Consider the following 20,026-nt stretch of genomic DNA (forward strand, 5'->3'; position numbering starts at 1 on the left):
GGTTGAAATAAAAATCTAATGATTATCAGGTGAAAAATATAAAAGATTATAACTAAAATAAAATCATTTGTTCTGTTACCTGCAGAAAATGTGTTTACACGGATACTGTATTACTCAGTAAAGGCATAATTATGCTTGGCTGTAGGGAAAGGGCGTTATGGTCGTTCACAGAGACTCCAATAAAGGCTGACGAGGTAAGAATATAACACGTCTTGTCCACCTTGTTCTGGTCTTCTCCATTCAACGTTTGAATGTAGTGACTTGATTATTCCACTGTGACATTAAGTGCCATTTCCAGATTTCATCTACTCCTTCACTAAACTCTGGTTATTAAACAAACACTGCACCTAGTGGACGTGCAACAGCAACACATCGTCTTGTGTACAGACTGCAGAAGTATAAATCTGCCTTAACTGTAAATGGTGAATTGTCAGAGCAGCAGTTTACAGAGATGCAAGTCTGCTCCCTGTTGTTATACTTAGCTTATTGAACAAACACCAGTCACTGGTGACAATGAGATTCTCTAGAAAAACATAGCAAGTGGACATTGTTGACAGGTTTCAGCTGCAGCTCAGTATCTACAGAAATTATCGAGGGAGGGTGACTCCATACAAGAGCTGTTCCCAGAGTTTGTACAGACCTCAGTTACTAAGAGGAGTCTACAGTCATCACATACAAGTCAGTAAGTAACTTAGTGAAGGTAGTAAAGGTAACAAGGCAGAGCAGGTCTGGAATGTCTTTTACCTTTTAGAAGGGGAATTTTTAATAACAATTAAAATCTGAAACATTAATACTAACAGCTGGAAACTGTACTATGGCTTACCATGAAACTGGTTACCAATTCATCCCTAATCTGCACCATAAAACAGTTCTAGCATGAATCCATTTGAGATCTGTTCTGTATCTTCCTGCAATCAAGACTAAAATGCTCAGAGAGACACTGCAGTACAGAGTTAGGTCTCTGATGGATGGGCTCATTATAGGCCTGATCTTTAAATGTGCAAAACTGGATTCCTTTCACTTCATCTATCACCCAGAGAAGCCAAGAGAGACTTATTCACCTCAGACATTTGGTGACATATGAAGTCATCTGCAGCTTCAGATGTTACATGCCATATGATAATACAGTATGTACCATCATAAATATGTCAATCATTGAAATGCTGCTTTTCTCTTCTAACTAATCTTTCTCACTGCATTAGTGCTTTGTTGCAAGGAGCAAAACCATGAAAAGCACTGCTTATAGTGACAATGGAGCTTTACATGATTTCACAAGAAAATCCAGAAAATTCTAAATATGTTTTCCTGCTATGACACTAGAAAGAAGATTTTCTAGTGTTGTTGTTCTATTGCAGTTTGCTATTTAAATTCAGAATATACTCTAATTGTATTGTTCCATGTCACGTGTTTAAGCTGTGGGAAATATTTCCTGCAAATCCAGAAGACCAAACAGTAAAACAGCATTTTGTCGTCATACAAAACACTGCGAAATGCACACAGTTCCAGAGTTCCAACACTCCCCCGTGCACATACCCACACACACATTCACAAGGCAGACGTGAGGTCAGGCATGCAGCCATCATTCATTTAACAAGAAAATGGCTGAGAGACGGAGAGGGAGATGGGAGGGAAGCAGAGAAAGACAAATGGGAGGACAGGATTTAGTGGAACATGAATAACCACAACTGGAAGAGCCCCCGTGGGAGTACACACACGCGCGCGTGTGCTCACACACACATATACCAACAGACACACACATTCCAGCCATATCTGTGGAGATGTGAGTGCCACTGCCTGGGTTTTGTCAGTTTAATATACAGACATTATAATGAGAACCAGAACTAGAATCTCCCTCTTAACACACACAAATACAGTACAAAAACGCACAACTCACACAAACCAAGTGCTAGAAAGTGGGCCTTGTCCTGTCTGCATTTTGTGGTTAGCTTATGATCCACAACTGTCTCTAGCTGGCTTTAGTAATTCTACATGAATTATGATGAATAGAAATACAAAAACAGAGTGAAAAACATGATAGGGTTTCCTTAATATTTGCCATAAATGTCCAGAAAAGACTGGATTTGTCTCAGGAAACGTGTTAATGCATGGCGTTTGTTGAGCAGATTATTAGTCTCATGGGGAGGAATATAAAGTGTAGCTAAAGATGGCCCCAGATGTATGTGAAATATATGAGCTGCAAGTTTCCACTGACTAATTTGTAGCATATTAGAATACCATACCATACCGGATAGCAAAATTAATTCCATCAGACAAACCTTCAATGTATTTAGGTAGAGGTAAGTATCTATTCTGTATTTCATTGCCTCTCCACGTGTGTGCCCCAGGGCTCTGTTCCCAGACCTCTTCTTTTCTTCATCAATACCACATACCTAGGTTCTATCTGTGAGGGATGGGAGTTTTAAAGGACCCCATTATAAGGCCAGACACAAGCAATGCAAAGGGAAGGAATTCATTATAAAACGAGTGATACAAGAAAAACAGGAAAACAAAAGGACAACAAAAAACGACTGGGAAAGTAGCAACACAAAATCACTGCATAAAGGGCATGTGAAAAAAACTCACAGCAGTGAGACAAGAAGACAGAAGGAGATAGAAGATTCAGCGCAAAAATACAAAGTGACAAAAGAACACAGGAGATGCAGCAGAGCTCAAAGTACAACTCAAAACTAGAGGGCAAAAAGACAAAAACAAAGTAGCATCAAAAGGAGCAGCCAAAAGGGCAGGAGAACACTTACAAGGGCGTAGACTAAGTCTGTAATTCAAAGGTCAGGTCTAAGAGCAGGCGAAGGAACAGAGCACAGGGCTAGCAATGGTCAAGGGCAAAGGCGGCGAGCAAGGCTGGGAGCAAGGAAACCTAAACTCCTATGATGGAGCTTTGTTTTCATTGTGTCTTCTCCCTGACTTAGCTTTGTTGCTTGTTTTGTATGTAACTTTTAAGTCACTTTGGATAACAGCATCTGCTACATGACTAAATGTCAATGTAAACAGGGTCGTCCTGTTCAAGTGGATAGAAGTAACATCAATTATGAGAATTAAGTCATTTGGATGTCTCTTGGTAACTAATTACAGTTCATTTGACAGTTTTATACTGTTTGGAAATTATACACAGCACATCAACTTTAAGATTTGCTTAATGATTGCATAGCAACAGCAGTAACACTCCTGCCCCATCAAACATACGCACACACACACACACACACGCATCGAGCGTCATTGACCTTGACTAACCCCTCATTCACTCCTCACACTGCGGTTTTTAGCAGCCAGGGAAATCAGGAGGGAGACATTTCACTCATTTAGACCTGGACCCAGTAATTGCACCATGCTGTGGCAGAAGTCATTAATCATGTTGTCATAAATCTTCACATTTTCAGCATGATCATTTTCTACTGCAATCACATGCAAATGAATGAAGAAACAATGCCGTCAGTAATTCTAAACCGCTGGGTTGTAATTGCAGTCTCTGCATTCCAGTGGTCCGGCTGCGACGACTCACTGACGACAACATTTTAGTCCCCACATAATTCTTCCTATTTTATATGCTTCTATTGTGTTAGTGAGGTTTGATAAGATTTACATTGCTAGTAATATTTTTTTTTTATCCCCCTTTTAATTTCAAATTGGTATGGTTAGCTAATTATAACACTGTATAATAGATGTTGGCACAACACTTTAACTGTACAACAAATACAACATTTTACAGTATATTTTATTTATATTTTATTTATTTGTGTACTGAGGGCTAATATGTGTTAGACCTTTGCAGGCAATGTCACAAATCATTCATATCCCTTTTCCCCTTTTCCACTAAGTCAGTTGCTTGTTTTAAACCACCTCTTGGTCAGAGAGACACTTTCCTGGTCCGGACAGCCAAGAACTGCTGATGTCAAAAACTGCAGTGTTTAACTCTCTAGTTAGTTCAAAAGCAAACTGCCTCCAATAGTTTGAACCCATTCTAAACCAGCACCAGCCCAGAACTAGCACCAATGTAGTTCATAAGTTCATAGTATGCCGTGAGAGTCCAAGCTAAAGGACGTCTCATGTCCAGAGACCAATAAAAATAGGATTAGGTGGGATGAAATTTAATTTTGAGAAAGGAAAACACTGTCAACATTTTAATGTTTTATTTGATTGTATTAAGGTTCTTGAAAGATGGTGAATAAAATTACATTCACAATATCAATTAGAAAAAGTTGATCAACTTCATCTTTCAGAAATTCAGTTCACCATATTAGTCATTAGCAGGCCAAATTTCCAGAACATATTTGGTATCACAAAGATATTTTGTCTGACAGTGGTGCCAACATGTTGGCCATCCTTAAAATGAAATTAATCATTTAGAACGTGAATTGGTACAAACCGAGCACTTCCTACTACATAATTCAAGTAACAAACACTACATTACATTAGATACAGCAGTGAAAACACACACGAGCCGTGAAAGTCCCATTGCTAAGACGTTAACAAGCCCCTAAGAGAGAAAAACAATGGCATGAGCACAAATTAATTGTGAGGGAAAGAGAAGAGTGGGAGTGATTCAGCTAGAGAATGAGAAAGAAAGCTTTCGTTCAGAGTCACGCCCACCCTTCCCAGATTCCTGCTGTAAGGGAAGACAGTGATCCATGAGACAAGAATAAAATAGGGCAATCCCCTCGATGACAAGAAATGGAAAAAAGAAAGGGAGAAAAAGGAGAAAGAGAGGGAGGTTTAGGAGGAGGGTGGGGGAGATGAATGTGCTCAGTGTGTGCTGCCTGGTGGGGATGGGGGTTTCCACTGCTGGGTATGGCAGAGCTGAGCAGCAGCGGGCTGCACGGGGCCGTATCGCTGACTACCACTCGCTGCCATAATAGGAAAGATGGATGGGAAAAACGGGAAGGTCGGAGCAGTGAGCCCTGCTGCACTCGACAGGAAGTACAGGAGAGCTACTGACCTCGACCTCCTCACGCACACACACACACACACACACATACACACACGCACAGATACCGCGCATAAGTAAACATTGCAGTTCAAAACGTGTACAGACTGCAGTGATAAGTACATGATAAATACACATGCATACACAAATACACACGCATAGGATGACAAACAGGAAGAGGACCCACACAAACACCTCCACTAGCACGGCTATGAAAGCAAACTACAACCACCACCCGTATTTCTTCACAGACAGACAGTCATTACAAACACACATGCGTGCACAGAGGGAGCATCCACTGACTAAAACACTGCTCTGACAGCAGCTGAATCAACTGTCCATTCCCCTATTTGTTTTTGTTCCTTATCCACAGAACACCAGCGTGACCCAGTCACCACAGCATTCAGGCAGTTTCCTGTTAACGTTGAATCATTTCAGTTTCTGCTGGTAAGTTCAGTGAATAATCCACTGTTAGCTTTTATCTGTCACTACACCCGGAAGCACTTCGCACCAATAGTGAGTCTGTCATTAGAACAGCAGAACAAGGTTTTGGAGTACCCAGCTTTAAGAGCTACAAACTTATTTTTCTCAAATCCATTTCTCTCCAAACAAACTGCTCCAGTTTTAATTACTGTGTAAAATGGTGACTGATTTTTAACCTACTTCCCACGGCTCCGGTTGAGTCAGTAGGATACATTTTTTAGTTTGGAATAGCGATGTCCCGAGTGAGTTGTTTTAGCACTGACCACAATCCGAGTCTTTGTTATGTGACCTTTGTTTCTGGCACAAACTTTCTCTCTGTATATGGGGCATTACTCTGTCCATGATGGAAGATTGATCCCTCCTCTGTTGCTCTTTCTCAGATTTCTTCCATTTTTTCCCATTAAAGGGTTTTAAGGGAGTTTTTCCCTATACAGTTTGAGAATGTAATGTTAATTTTAGTGGATGTGATCTTACTATATTGGTTTATTTGCTTTTGTGGGACCCACTATAACCGTCATTTCATGACAGAGCTGCTGTATAGGATCGCATTCGATTGCACAGGTACCTAATAAAGTTGTCAGTGAATGTATGTTTTCCATGTGTTATATATAAGGTCGGGACCATAAGATGTAAAATGGCTTTCCATGACTTTTCCATAATTTGGCCGTATAAAAAAAAAAGATTTTAAATAGAACTGAAGTCATGGAGGACCAGTTTGATAAAGACCACAACCTCCATATTACTGTATAAGTAACAACATGCCATCAGCTAGAAGAAGAGACTGTGTTTTTTACTATTGTTATGTTGTAATATTTGTTTTATTGGCAGTCATTTTGCAGAGAGGCAGTCTGGAAACATGAGAATAGAGAGAGAGGATGCGACATGCAACACAGGTCCCCAGCCAGAATCAAACTGTGAATACTGTAGCTACATGGTAAGACCACACAAACCAATGACAGATAATGCATTTTAATATATGTTTGTAGTTATGAGCTGATAGACAGAACTGGGATGGGGCCACATCCAGGAAACTCTAGTTGGATGGACGCAGGTTTTATAAAACCCAGTTTATTTCTAGTCTCAAGATAAGGAGATGGCTTTGATTTTAAATGAACCCTTACAATCAAAAAGCCCAATGACAGTATTTGAAACAGAGGACTGTGTCACATCTCAGTGCTACTTCCTGTTTTTATCAGTCTGTGCAGCTGATCTCCACCTCTGACCTCCTTTCCTTCACAGCCCCATCCCCCAAATGCTCTGTCTGCTCATAATTATGCCTCTTCCCTCTCAATCCTCTCCCCATTCATTAATAATTTAGCCTTCCTCTGCTCAAATTAAATAATTAACAGCACCCAGAGCCATCAGATGGACCCTGAACTCATCTCCAAATTATCTTGAAACAGCTCAATGAGTCCCTAACATCCTGCAACAGCCATATCAAAAATATCAAAATCCAAGAAAAATGCTGTTTAATGTGAAAACATGTTTTGCAAAAAGGCAAAAATAAGCACTTTAAGCCAGTTTTGAGGATTTCATCTAATAATTGTCCTTATGCTGTGGCAGCTGCCGACAATCTGACAGCCTGCCATCCCTCCATTAAAATCAAACAAGTTCCAGCACTGTGAAATACAACTTGTTTCAACTTAAAATATGAGTTTGAAAATCTGTCTTGTTTTGACTAATTTTAGCTAATTTCCTTCCTTATCCGGAATGTATGATGTTTTGTTGGTGTGTGTTGTTTTAGCACAAACATACTGTGAATAAGTGAATACTGGTGATATTATTATAGAACAGCTCAAGGTTGTAAAAAAACGTTTTGCAGTTTATTCACACGAAAAAGCAGGAAAGGTAAGAAATAAATCTTTAATAAACTTCATTTACATGTAGAGATGTGCTTTTTCTTTCTTTTTTTCTCTAAGTCTGTCCATTATGGGAAATATTTAAAACTTTTAAATTCATTTCATGTGGTCTACAGTCAAACAAGATATTGTGTAAAAGCTCCACATTACCATTTTCAGTTGGTTTTCTCAGCTTGTCTCTAAATGATTTAGAAATAAAGTTATCAGTAATATAAATAAAACATGGTCTGTGTGTTAACAGATTTCAGACTCGAGCTACAATTTCCCATCAAGTTAAAAACTAACACAAGCCAGAGTTGTCTTGGTTACACACTGCCTTTTTAGTAGACTGATTTTTATTTATTGACTGATTAAAAATTTATTAAAGACGTCCACATTTCATCATATAGTTTCAAACTACAAAAAAAAAAGAGCTCTAACTCTCAAACAGCGCATGTTGGGAAGTCTAATAACGCTAGTTTAGTTTCTTTAAAAATCTGAGTTGAGACAACCTAATCCAACAAGTTAAGTTACAGAATGAGAACAAAATAAGTCAGAGCCACACTTTTTGTCATAATAGTTTGGTTGAAAATATAAAACTAGATATTTATGTATGTCAATTCAAAAAATTAAGTTGATTTCACAAAATGCCTGCCAACAGTTTAATACTGATCTAAATCAATATTTAGCTAAATGAAGCCATAAATGTAACATTAAAGGTCAATACATGGTCTAATATTAGCAAACAAATTTAGGTAAATCTTGTTTTTTTCCTTACAAGTTTGAAAATACAGTTAAAATACTGTTTCCTGAGATCCATATTAGCCATGAGTACAGTTATATATCTTGATTTGATATGACACATGATATGTACATGCTGTTATTATTATTATATATGTTTTTTTTTTTTTTGTTTTTTTGCCACATCAAGCATGATAACTGAGGCCAGTGTAAGAACAAAAAGGCTAATGTAACAAATGGTACAGTGACTACAACCAAAAGCTAATACGACTAACAAGATGCTAAAAAAAAACTATTAAAATGTTAATGTGACTAATGACCTACTGTAAAAAGCTAATGGGCCAATGCTAATGTGAGAAATTAAATGCAGGGGGACTACAGGTATAACAATCACACAGCATCAGCATTAGTTTCTATTACTATCATTTATATTTTAAAATGTTTTCAATTAGTGACATGTCTGTGTGAACTCGACCACGCATTATGTAAGTAGTGTGTTAGCAGCACAGCAAAACAACACAGGGCTGTGCTCTCTGCCTCATTCATTATTTCCAAAGACATGTTATTATGAATGTTTGACATCAGAAGGGCGAACTAACGGTTCTGTTTGTTGAGGTTTTGATGGTGAACAGTTTGAGATGCACAAGTCAGACTGACGCATACAACACAAACCTGTCTCTCTTCATCTTTCCAGCAGCCTGACTGCATATGATGCAGCAATTAGTATTTGTTACACTGTATAAACAACAAGGCATTGTAATTTTCTGCCTAACCTGCTTCACCTATGCTGACACACACACACGCACACACACACACACACACACACACACAGACAAATGCACTGAGACACGCGCTCCTCTTGTTTCCTGAGCAGCTCTGTCAGTTGCCTTGTTACACTTCACAGAGCCCATACAAGCCCACTGAAGCACACAAACATGTGATCACACACTCACACACACACATTCTGTCTCTTTCTCTCTCTCACACACGCTCGCAGCATCTAAGTGCAGTGTTATTGTAACGTTTGGGACTGGCACTTTTATGTGGTTAGACCAGCAGTGGCTGGTCAGCTCTGTGTCATGCATTCCTTCAGAATAAAATCATAAAAACATAATAAAAAGCAGATTTCATTCGGGTCTGTGCTGGATAGAACGTCAGTTTCTGACCCCTGCTTCTCCGGGGGCAAAATCAACAGCAAGGTCTGCTTGATATTCATGCAGTTCCACGCTGGGAGCTGCCTTATACCACAAACTCCTTCTAAATTGAAGAGTACCACAGAAAGGGATGTGGCGAGACATTTTTACAGTCCAGGGGTTTCATACTGGCAACATTTCTACTCCATAAGTCTTCACACAGCCCTCATCAGAACAGAAAGAAGCTAAGCTGTAAGTGCTTGGTGCCGCAGCGGGTCTAGTAATGCTGTCGTGTTCAAACTCAATGCTTTCGCTCCCCACTACCCAGTCGTTAATATTAAAAGACAGAACACTCGATCTGTGACATGCCAATATACAGACATCGAAGGGTCCGACTTCTTTCTGCACAGAGAGAATAAGCAGTAGTCGCCGTAGGCCGAGACATTTGTGTGGGGATATTGACTATCAACACACATCTCACCCAAAACACACACACGAGGTTGGCAAAAACACTCCAGCAGGGAACAAGTTTTAATCCGATTATTGATTGCTCTCTGCAAAGCATAATTTACAGTACCAAAGCCCCAACTTGTGCCTCTCATGTACTGTATTGCATTCAATTCACAGTGCTAACTTTGGATGTCTTCTAAAGCAGAGCATGACAATCCAGGTCTTTCATGTCTATACTGAACACAGCCATTCAACATACAAAGTAACTGAAACACTAGTCTTCTGATGTCACTAAATGCAAACTGGTGTTAACAAACCTGGAGTCCAATCAACAAAATGAAAATGGAGGTGTGGTTTAGAGCTACCTTGACTTGCAGTGTCAGCATGCTATTCACAAGTAGAATCGCTTTATGTGAGCCATGCCTTGCAAAAAAGTTTAACTCTTCATTACAGTACTTTTACTTGTAATGGTGTAATCTTATATTACAGCACTATTGCAAATGCTCTCTCCAATACTGCTAAATACAATCCTCCCACGAAGCCACTCTATCTAACTTTCACTTCATCATCTACTTGTGGAGATCTTTCTGCTTTCAGCTTTTAACTGTTGTGTAGTTGACAGGTGTCTTCTACTTGTTCACTACATTACTCGTAGCTGTGTCACTGTGAGGCTTCTGGGTCATTTGTTGCCTGTGGTGAAGCACTGCTGCAAAGGCTAAAGTCTGGGAACAAAGGCCCCCATTCCTCAGTAAACACCCTAGAATATGTATGGATATAGACAGATAGATAGAAACCACTACAATTTGTCATTAGACAGCACAACGTGCACACAGCAGAAGTTACGCACTCCAGTCTCAACCTATCTACAAATATACACTGCTTATTGATCAGTCTGCTGCCGATACCCTGAGACCCGGTCAATGATACTGATCACTCCAACCTCTCTGACCCACACAGCACAGAGAAATATCACGCTGATTGAGCCTGGTTCATCGAATAGACAGCAGCAGGCTACATTAGTCATGTTGACATGTTACTGCAACATTGGCTCTTTCATATTTAGGTTTCTAAAGACCAGCTGTCATACAGACTTACGGACTGGAAACACAGAGAGCTCTTTATTTTACAGAGGTTCCAAAAATACTTCACAAAGCCAGACAATATTAAAGAATTTACATTCACACATTCTTCCTCCCACAAAGTAAAAGCCGCACTCATAAGCAATAAAACGGCCCCACACTCTGCTCAATACTTAGATGTCTTGGTTTGACTAACTTCGTTTGACTAGTAGCTTTTTATGGCTATTGTTGCTAAACTGGTGATTTGTAATAAAAGCTGCCTGGTCACCTAAAGGATGATATTTGAAATATAAACATGGTGAGGCACCTAGCTCAGTGTGGTGTAGAGTGCTGACGTGAAAGCAGCGCTCCCTAATTCTGTTCAAGACGTAAGAAAACTGGTACTAATAATAACTAATAAACAAATCCACCCTTGTTCAACATTATGTGGGATCAACACTCGCTGTTAAGATAAGTACAGCAGGGTTTTGAAAAATATACAATATTGTTTATGCAATATTTAGGATTGTAGTGGCCATTATCAACTGTTGATAAAGACAGAATAAATTCTGGAAAAGCAATAAATACTAGAAAAAACCCCAATCCATTAACCTCATTTAAGTGAGAGTTTTAGAACTGAGGGTTTGTTTCTTCACCCTGCTTCACAGGTGACTTCTGATTTGCTCTGGTAGCGTAGCTGTCAAACAGGAAACCGCTTTACCTTCAACTAAGGTTTTTTTCTGTTCATGGTCAAAAATGCTTCCACATTACTTCTGAAATTGCTTCTGGATAATCTGTTCACACCTCACTCCTTTCCGCCTTTGTACTTTTTTTTTGTATACTCGGGGTATGCAATGCATCAGACTGATGTGCACTCAATGAAAGCCTCCAACTGGAACACATGGTACATTTAAGTTCTGAATCTACAGCCTGCATAAGGATGAACTTACACATATGTGACTTCAGACATCATTTTCTTGTCCAATGTGCTAATGACAAACACATTCATCGATTGAGAGACGCACAAGTACCAATCACAGTCATCACAATTATACAGTATAATCTGCAGAAACCAGGGCAATGAGAGAAGGACAGTTTTAGCTCAGCATACTGGTCTAACCCTGCTCCACACTCTTCAAGCACCATTATGGTTCAAAAATCAGCAGGACTCTTGAACAACCCCCACCCAGCAGCAGGGGATTATTACTGGAGCTGTTCTCCCTCCCAGTCTATGCGTGTGTGTGTGTGTGTGAGTGTGTGTGTGTGCGCGTGCGCGTGTGTGTGTGTTCACTGACCGTTGAACACAGCCTGTCCCTTTGCCAGCTCTCCGCCCGTTTCGATGATGTATTCCTCCTTTGTAAACCCCCTCGTGCATGGCAACAACCGCTCGGCTCCTGCGCTCAGAACGACAGCCTGGAAGAGGGCAAAAGTAGAATAAACACAACAGTCAGATATTTGTAGAAATCTTAGATTACATCTCATGTGCTCACAAACTCTTGATTTCTCTTCCAACTCAAGGCTGATGTTTCCTCCTGAAGGCCTTGAGAAAGTTTCATCACTCTCAAGTCAATAATAAATAAGTTTGCAAATATTAAATTCTCTTTTCTTTTTTTTAAGTTGAGGTCTCTGACTGGTGCTGATTTGATTTGTTTGCTACTGTAAAGGTTGAATATAAAACTGGGGGAAGAGAACACAAAGCACAATGTAGTGATTGTTGTAAATAATGAGTTTTTTTGTTGTTACAGTGCAACTGTGAAGCTGAAGAAAATCAAATCCAGTTGAGCACCAGTCAAAACCAGGAGACCATTATTAATCAGGATGAGGAGCAGCAGACAACTGGGTCACTTCATTTAGACCATAATTAGTGTCTAGACTTTGTCTGTGCTGTTTGAGCCCCAACCCGACACAAACCTGTCTCTCCCGCCCCACATTCCCGCTCCTTAGAGCAACACAAAAGCATCCGCTGCAGTTTTTAGTGTGTGGGGGTGTTCTTCTGTGATTAAAGTACTGAAGCCAAGAGGGGGTGCTGCGATTTGATTCCACTTAACCCAAAAAAAAGCTCACATTCTCACTGCCCTTGCTGACATGTTTTTGGAAATGGCTTTCATCTCCTCCCACATTAGCATAAAGAAGGAGGATGTAGAGGCACATAGCGACATTGTGGTCTAATGCAGAAGAACAAAACACAGGCTCCACTTGTGGTATACAGGCATTTTGCCAGTGCGTCAGTATAGAGCACAGCCGTCATTCACTTCATTGTTCACATACTTCTTATGTACTTTGTGTATGTCTGAAGAATTTAAAAAGTAATGTGCTAGAAGGCAGACTACAGTCAAATCATCCCTGATTGAATTCTATTCTTTGTGAACTTAGACTTAGACACAAAACTGTTCAAAGATAAAAGCAGTTTTCTGTTGTTACAATAAAATAATTTTTGAAAAAGAGAGTTCTGAGCTGACAAAGAACCAACACAGCCAGACCTGGCCTGAATAAACCTGAAAATAATTAGACTCCATCCAAAGTGTGGTCGACCCGAACAGAACTGAACAGACAGTAAAGACAAGAACCAGCAGCACTGATAACACTGATGTGTCAGCTTGTGTTACCTCCAGGTGCTCATTTTACTTTAACTTCACCTCACTTTCACCTCATTTTCTCATACAGTCATGGTAGAACATCACGTATTCAGCAGTTGACAACAAGCAGTTAATGTCTATTTGGATTCATTTGGGTTTGACAGAGCATAGAACGTAAAAGGAGCCACGGTGATTAGACCAAGCACAATTTAGACCCGACCCAGTCCCGAGTTGAGTTGGTTTGTGCTCCATCCTCAGGACAAAATGGACCCAGGAAGACCTCGTACTTCCTCACCAAGGTCACCAAGATGCACACGTGAACGCGTAGTTTAAAGCAAGTATATCTCTGTTTTCAGACAGTGACCAAAAAGTGAAGTGGAAACAAAAGCAGAAAGTTGACTTAAAGGTCATGACAGGTCAGGATGGGGGAGGGGTATTCCAGAACACAACTGTACACTGTTCCTATCTGTAATAATATGAGTAGTTAGTCAGTGTACTTCAACTTGCAAAAGACTGGTTGCATAAAATGCAACATAAATGTGGAAGTTCATTGCTGAGGTTGTTACTACTGTAGATCAGCTACTATCTACTACTGTATAGACATTAATCTTAAATAATAATTATGAAAATAATAATACTAGTTGCATCACTTATTAAGTTTTCCACTTATGAAGAACAATACTCTGAAACAGAAATGTACACAGCTCCTGAAGACTGACTGCACCAAAGATGTTGGGAAATTCTAATATTACATTGTCTGTAGGTTATATAAGATAACACCGTGTCTCTATAGAAGGTGAAGTCTGCTGCCCCAGTCTTGTCAATAAACGCCTTTGACACTGGTGAAATGTTTGTAATTATACTCCACATACCATCTGACAACAACACCTAAACACAGAGGCAGCAAACGTAATTAATATTTGTGTCATTCTCAAAACCTTCAAAGGTCATCTGTTTCGTGAGGTGTTCAGGGACATTATAGAGTGTAGGCCAACCATGTTGGGAGGAGTTCAGGGCAGCACAGGTGTAGGTCATTGGGGTTCTGAAGGCCTCAAGCCCCAAAAAACTAAACAAAAACAGAGGAGTATGAACTAAACCGTGACTGAAACGTTACTGTTACTGTGTTTCACATGATATTTTCTGTTTAGTAGATATACTGACATCAACAAGTGGAGGAGCCAATTTTATTAAATAAATGCTGTTGGAGAATACAATCATATGGACAACATTCAGGGGAAATGAAAAAAACAAAAACAGAAATACTCTGACGTTTGCTGCAGTGCTTATGCCAAGATTTAAAACTGGGAGGAGATAAAGTGTCCAGTGCCGCCTCCTCCTCCTCCTCCTCCACTACTGCTAATCTCTATGCACGTCAAGTTTGCTTGAAGTGCCTCTTAAATCTACTGAGACTCTCTAAAGCTGTGTTTGGAGCTACGACCGCCAAAGTCACCTGACCTGAAAGCAGCATAAGACTGGGCATCGGCCTCATGTGTGGCGTTAAGTGAGTGGACAGAACTGCAAACAGTCCCCAGGTACAGAGCAGAAACCTCAGCACTGAAGGAAATGGTTCAGACAAAGAAAACAGATTTAACAACTGATTCCATTTATCACAGTGGAGATTACAATATTATTTAAAAGTTGTGTGGTGTTATTTTTAAGAGGAGATATTGTAATTTTCCACCACTTAATTTATCTGACAGCTTAATTACTACTTAGCTTTTGCTGATTTACTTTCTTAATATAAAACATTCTTTAATACTGACATTATCAAGGATGAAGCAACTTGCAGCACTTGCAGGGTTAAAATTAGCTTTTACCAGCTGCTGTTTACATTGCACATCACCAAGTCACTATAGTAACACACATCCTTGTTTTAATTGACTGGTATAAATGTGTCTTTGCTATGTTTGCTCATGCAACACAAATCTAAAGGTAATGTTATCACAACTGTATCTATAAGTAACTGGAACTGTGGACAAAGGTGGTAGAAGTACACAACCTCAAGTAAAAGTGCAAGTACCTGCCTAAAAATATCCTCTGTACAAAATGATAATGCACCAGTAAAGTGCATGTACTATACTTAAATACTTAAATACTTAGTTACTTACCACTTCCTACTATGGATCATTGTATCAGTCTATGAAGTTTTCAGTAAACAGATTATTTAGTCACATCTCAGGTTAGAGGTGTTCGTTCGACCACATGACAAAGCAGCTGGATGTTTAATCTTCATCCATGAGGGACGTAGCAACAGTTTTTCTGAGCATGATTCTAACTGATGAGGAGCCACTGTTGTGCACGGCTGCTAGAACAAGGAAATAATGAAATGATATATTAATAATGAATCATTACAACCTGCTGGAAACCTGCAGACTTCCTGTCAGCTCCCTGTGCCACATGGTTTAAAACCCACAGACAGCTACATTCACCAACTATTATTATTGTAGCAGTCACACAAAAGACATTTGTGTGTTTGAACCTAAGCAAGTACAGTAGCAGTCAACAGTGTCTTTCTACATTGTGTTTCTGATTTTAGCACACCTGTACATGTGCATGGTGATGTTCCATGGTTCTCTTCAGCACCACGGAGAGCTGACATTGGCCGACCTGTTGTGGAAAACCTATTCTCTATAAAAGCTCTACGAAAATGCTTGTAACACAAGTCAGTCCGCATGGATCTAATGATAGAGACTCACAAGTCACAAACAAGCAACTTAGCATCGACCTTCCCTGGGGGATAAGAGGTGGTACAATCAGTGACAGAACCCTAGGGAACTTAGGATTATTAAATATAAATTCACTTCTACCAGAGGTCTGGATGTGGGTCTGAACTCCAGCTTCCTTTTATAGAACTTCTTAACTGAAAATCAACGATCAAAGAATTTATAAAGAGCGGTTAGTTGGAGCTAAAAAGTAAGAAATAGAGGATTTCAGATCTGCTTTTGAGAGTGCTGACTCTGCTGTGTTTGAGCTAAGCCCTTGGTGGAGGGTTTATTTTAGGCCCTGACCTTTGACCCTTTGCTGCAGCACTGGTCTTTTCTCTATTGATTTGTCCATACAATGTGGACATCTATTTTGACTTCATCAAGTCCTGCTTGGGGCCACACTGACAAGCTCCATCCCACTCTTAAAGTTTATGTTTGCTGCTGGTGAACTGAATGAAAAGAACATCAGCTGCAACATGACAAGTTGTGTGTAATTAGTAAAAAACAAGCTAGAAAATGTAGGTGTGTCTTTAAAAGTTCTTTCCTGAATAGACAACATTAGTGTGTGGGCTGTGGAAACACTGGAGCCTGTTTTTAAATCGAATTCAAATATGTGACTATTTCATTGGTTCAACATAAAACGACCTTGTAACACATGTTAACACGCTTTCAGCGTTTTGCTGAAACTTTTCTTTTTCCAATCACGCAAACTCCATTTACACATGATTTCATTTTCAGTTCCACACGGGGCCAAATACGCGCGCGTTAACGCACAGCGTCAAAATGATGTGGAAACCCGAGCGGGAGGTTTGGGGTCAGATTCTAACATTTAACGTGAACCTGCTTCGGGGAACAGGGCGGAGAGGCCACTGGCTCTATCCTGAAATATAGACTGGAGGCTTGAAAGAACCAGGCACGACTCATAATACGTCTTGAAGCTTGCTTCGCGGCGCGTATGCCCCGTTATACGGTGACAGTAAAACTGCCATTATTTTAAATGGGCTTCGGCGCAGCAGCAACAACAAGAACAGAAAATATAAACCCGCTACGCACTGAAGGCTAAACTGGATTAGTCCACAAATGTCAAGCATCCAGTATGAGCTGAGAGCCACATGGAATGTGCCTTTAATGGGATGCTGCAGCAGCAGCAGCAGCGGGCTGTCACCAGAGGACGGAGAGATGCTTAATAAACACACACGCACGCAAATCGCTCCTTTCTCCGCTCGAGACTGATGTTTGAGGATCCGGAGGAACCATCCGGCTGCCAAAAGCCTCCTCTCTGTTGGTTTGAGAGATGACAGCGAGCAGCATTTTGCTGCCACTGTGTGAATACGGGCCTTTATTTAGTGGAGAACAGCAGAGGATTCAGATGTTGACTAAACTGAGCCTGCTTTTTTCCTCGCATTGTCTCCTCTGCAGAGCGCATCGCTGACGTTAACGCCACTGCAGCCTGCATCGGTGCTCAAATATAAAATATTGTTACCTGCAGAGCCGCCATCAGCATCCAAGTCCCCCAAAGACGCATTTTGGTTGTTATAATTCCTTCTTCCGGGACCGACAGAGTCCGTCGCGCAGCACTGGACACCAGATTTTTAATTCCCGGTAAACCCCGGCGGCATGAGGTAGCGTTCCTCCTCCAGCAGCACGGCTCTGTGTCTGTGTGCTCAGCCCGACTCAGCGGCACTCCAGCCTGCCTGGAACTGACTCAACCCCCGGCCCCCCCGCGCGGCTCTGTGGCGCCCTCTAACGGACACAGGGCGCACACAGGCCCCCACTCACACGGTGGAAAGTTGGCGCTAAGAACGCGCAGGACACGGTGGTTTGGACACATTTCAGGGTCCTTGTACAAAATGAAGGTTGCTTTAGGAATACTGTTCTACCTGTGTAGAGTAATAGAACATTTCCTTTTGTATGTTTCATACAACTTTACTAACGTGGTTAACGTGCAAAGTGGGAAAACGTCTACTTCTTAATTGTTCGTCCAAATATGAGTCAAGGTCAAAAAATGATGGATGTCAATTCCTTCAATCTTCTTTAAATGATATGTTGACATTAGATCTAGTGTGTCTTACTGAAGTTGATCACAGCACATTTACATTAGAAACTTAAGAGACAGTGTTTGAAAGATGCTACTGAGTTGAATTGTGAACAGTGTGTGGACAGCTGCAGTTTCCTGGTTTCATTAAATGTGATCTGATCATCACCAAGATTACAAATACCAACAAACACAATATTTCCTACATGATAAGACATAAACAGTCCCGATCTCTCTCTACAATGTCGAGGTTGCCCCACAAAGGGCCCACCACTTTGAGAGCCATGAGAAGATGATGTATGAACGTCTTCGGTGGCTCAGGGGAAGTTTTGTGAGGTGTGAGAAAAGGACTCAGGTGACGTCAGTTGGACATCAGCAACACGGAGGAGTCCAACTATAAAAGCAAAGCTGGAATGGTCGTCAGTCTTCTAGTGAGGAGGAAAGACACCTGTCACATTCATTTTCTGATCCCTTCACTCTGCAGATTTTTTTCTTCAACTGATGAAACTCGTCTTTGAATTGATGAAACTCTTCACAACAACTGCTTAGGAGGAGTTAATGTTTTATTCCACTGTTGTTATCCAGCCGCTGCGTACTAACAGACCAGGGCTCCGCAATTGACACTTTGGGCTGTTCTGAGTCAACTTCATGACATGAGCTCAGTTCTCACATTTCAGCAGACATACACATGAAACGCTCCAGTCTTTCTATCTGCTGGCTGCTTCAGGTTCCTGCTGTTTTCTTTCATAGTTACATGTCATAAGTCCAGTTGGTACCATCACCTCTGATGTGTGTGGACCAACAATTTAAACTTCAGCAAGCTTTAAGACAAGACATTTGATATTTTGTGTGATATTTTTCTTTTTCTCTTTTTTTATCTTGTGTCTGGTAGTTTCATTCTACAGTGTTCTGTTACATCTCTCAGAGGGAAGCTGTTGGCACTGACAGCAGGTTGGCACCAGTCTGCAGTCCTGTTTGTTGCAGTCTCTTCCTGACCCGTTTGGTTGCAGATCCAAACCCAGGTACAGGTACATGCTGTGTAAAAATGTAAAAAAAAACATTGATCCCTTGTACATTGTATTCGTTATTTGGATTTTAAAAAAAATGCAGTGCCCTGGTTGCAGAATGGTCATGGTGCATGTCACATAACTGCTGTGTCTCCAGTCCAGTGGAGGACTTTTGCTGCCTATCATACTCACTCTCTTGTTTCATATTTTCTGTCTGCCTCTCTACTACTGTCACTGTGAAATAAAGGCAAATGCCTTATAAACTAGTGAATTGTATCAATATTCAAACAGGTACAAGCAGTTAAGTTAGTTTTAGTAAGTAGGAGGTTCCATTATATTGTATTATTTAGCAGAGATAGAAAAGTCAGTTTATCATGTGGCTGGGGAACTCCCCACTTTTCAGAATGGCCTCCTTAATTTGCACAATGAAGACCCTCAGCCTAAGAGCACAGACAGTACTCTAACATTACCTAACAAAACCCAGCAAAGCCACCTCGGATACATGATTAAACATGTTAAGGACACTTATCCAGCCAAATGTTAAATAACTGTTAAATCAAATTTTAGTTCCACTTTAATCCACTTAATGAATTGGCACCAATTTAAGAGCATCTACTACATCTGCATAGCAGAGAGCTGCTGTATTGTCACTATCAGCCTGAGGATCAAACCATCAGAGTAGAAAGCAAATGTTATTTGTAAAGCTAATGCAGTTGTGATTATTAACAGCAGGTGACATTAATATTATATCAAGAGGGAGGATCAGTCAACTCCTCCACAGTTAGTACTTTTCAGCTGATAAAGAACTGGTTCAGTTCCATTCGGGAGCCACAGAATCAAACGCGCTAAAGGTAACCAATGCATTTCGACAACAGAACCATTTCATCTCAAAGGACATGATGCAGAACTACACTGTAAAATTTAGCTTGTTGTTACAACTTAAAAACTCAAGTCAAAGTTAAAGTCAAAAGGCTGCCTTAAAATGTTACGTCAAAATGCAATTTGTTTTTCTAACACAACTTAATGTTATCTTGACTAAGTATTGTATGCTGTGTAATCTA

The 20,026-nt window shown here is 40.4% G+C and overlaps 1 protein-coding gene across 1 annotated transcript in view; it reads right to left on the reverse strand.

Moving 5' to 3' along the window:
• LOC113152801 (cadherin-2-like) overlaps positions 1–17,576 on the reverse strand; it is a 75,952-nt gene extending 58,376 nt beyond the window's left edge. The window contains exons 1-2 of the mRNA XM_026346249.1: positions 17,407–17,576; positions 11,938–12,055 (exon numbers count right to left, since the gene is read on the reverse strand). Coding sequence (XP_026202034.1) covers positions 11,938–12,055; positions 17,407–17,448 — 160 coding nt within the window. The 5' untranslated portion in view covers positions 17,449–17,576. The remainder of the gene's footprint in view (positions 1–11,937; positions 12,056–17,406) is intronic.
• Positions 17,577–20,026: the final 2,450 nt, after the last annotated feature.

The sequence above is a fragment of the Anabas testudineus genome, chromosome 4 (assembly GCF_900324465.2).
Source record: "Anabas testudineus chromosome 4, fAnaTes1.2, whole genome shotgun sequence".
NCBI lineage: Eukaryota > Metazoa > Chordata > Actinopteri > Anabantiformes > Anabantidae > Anabas > Anabas testudineus.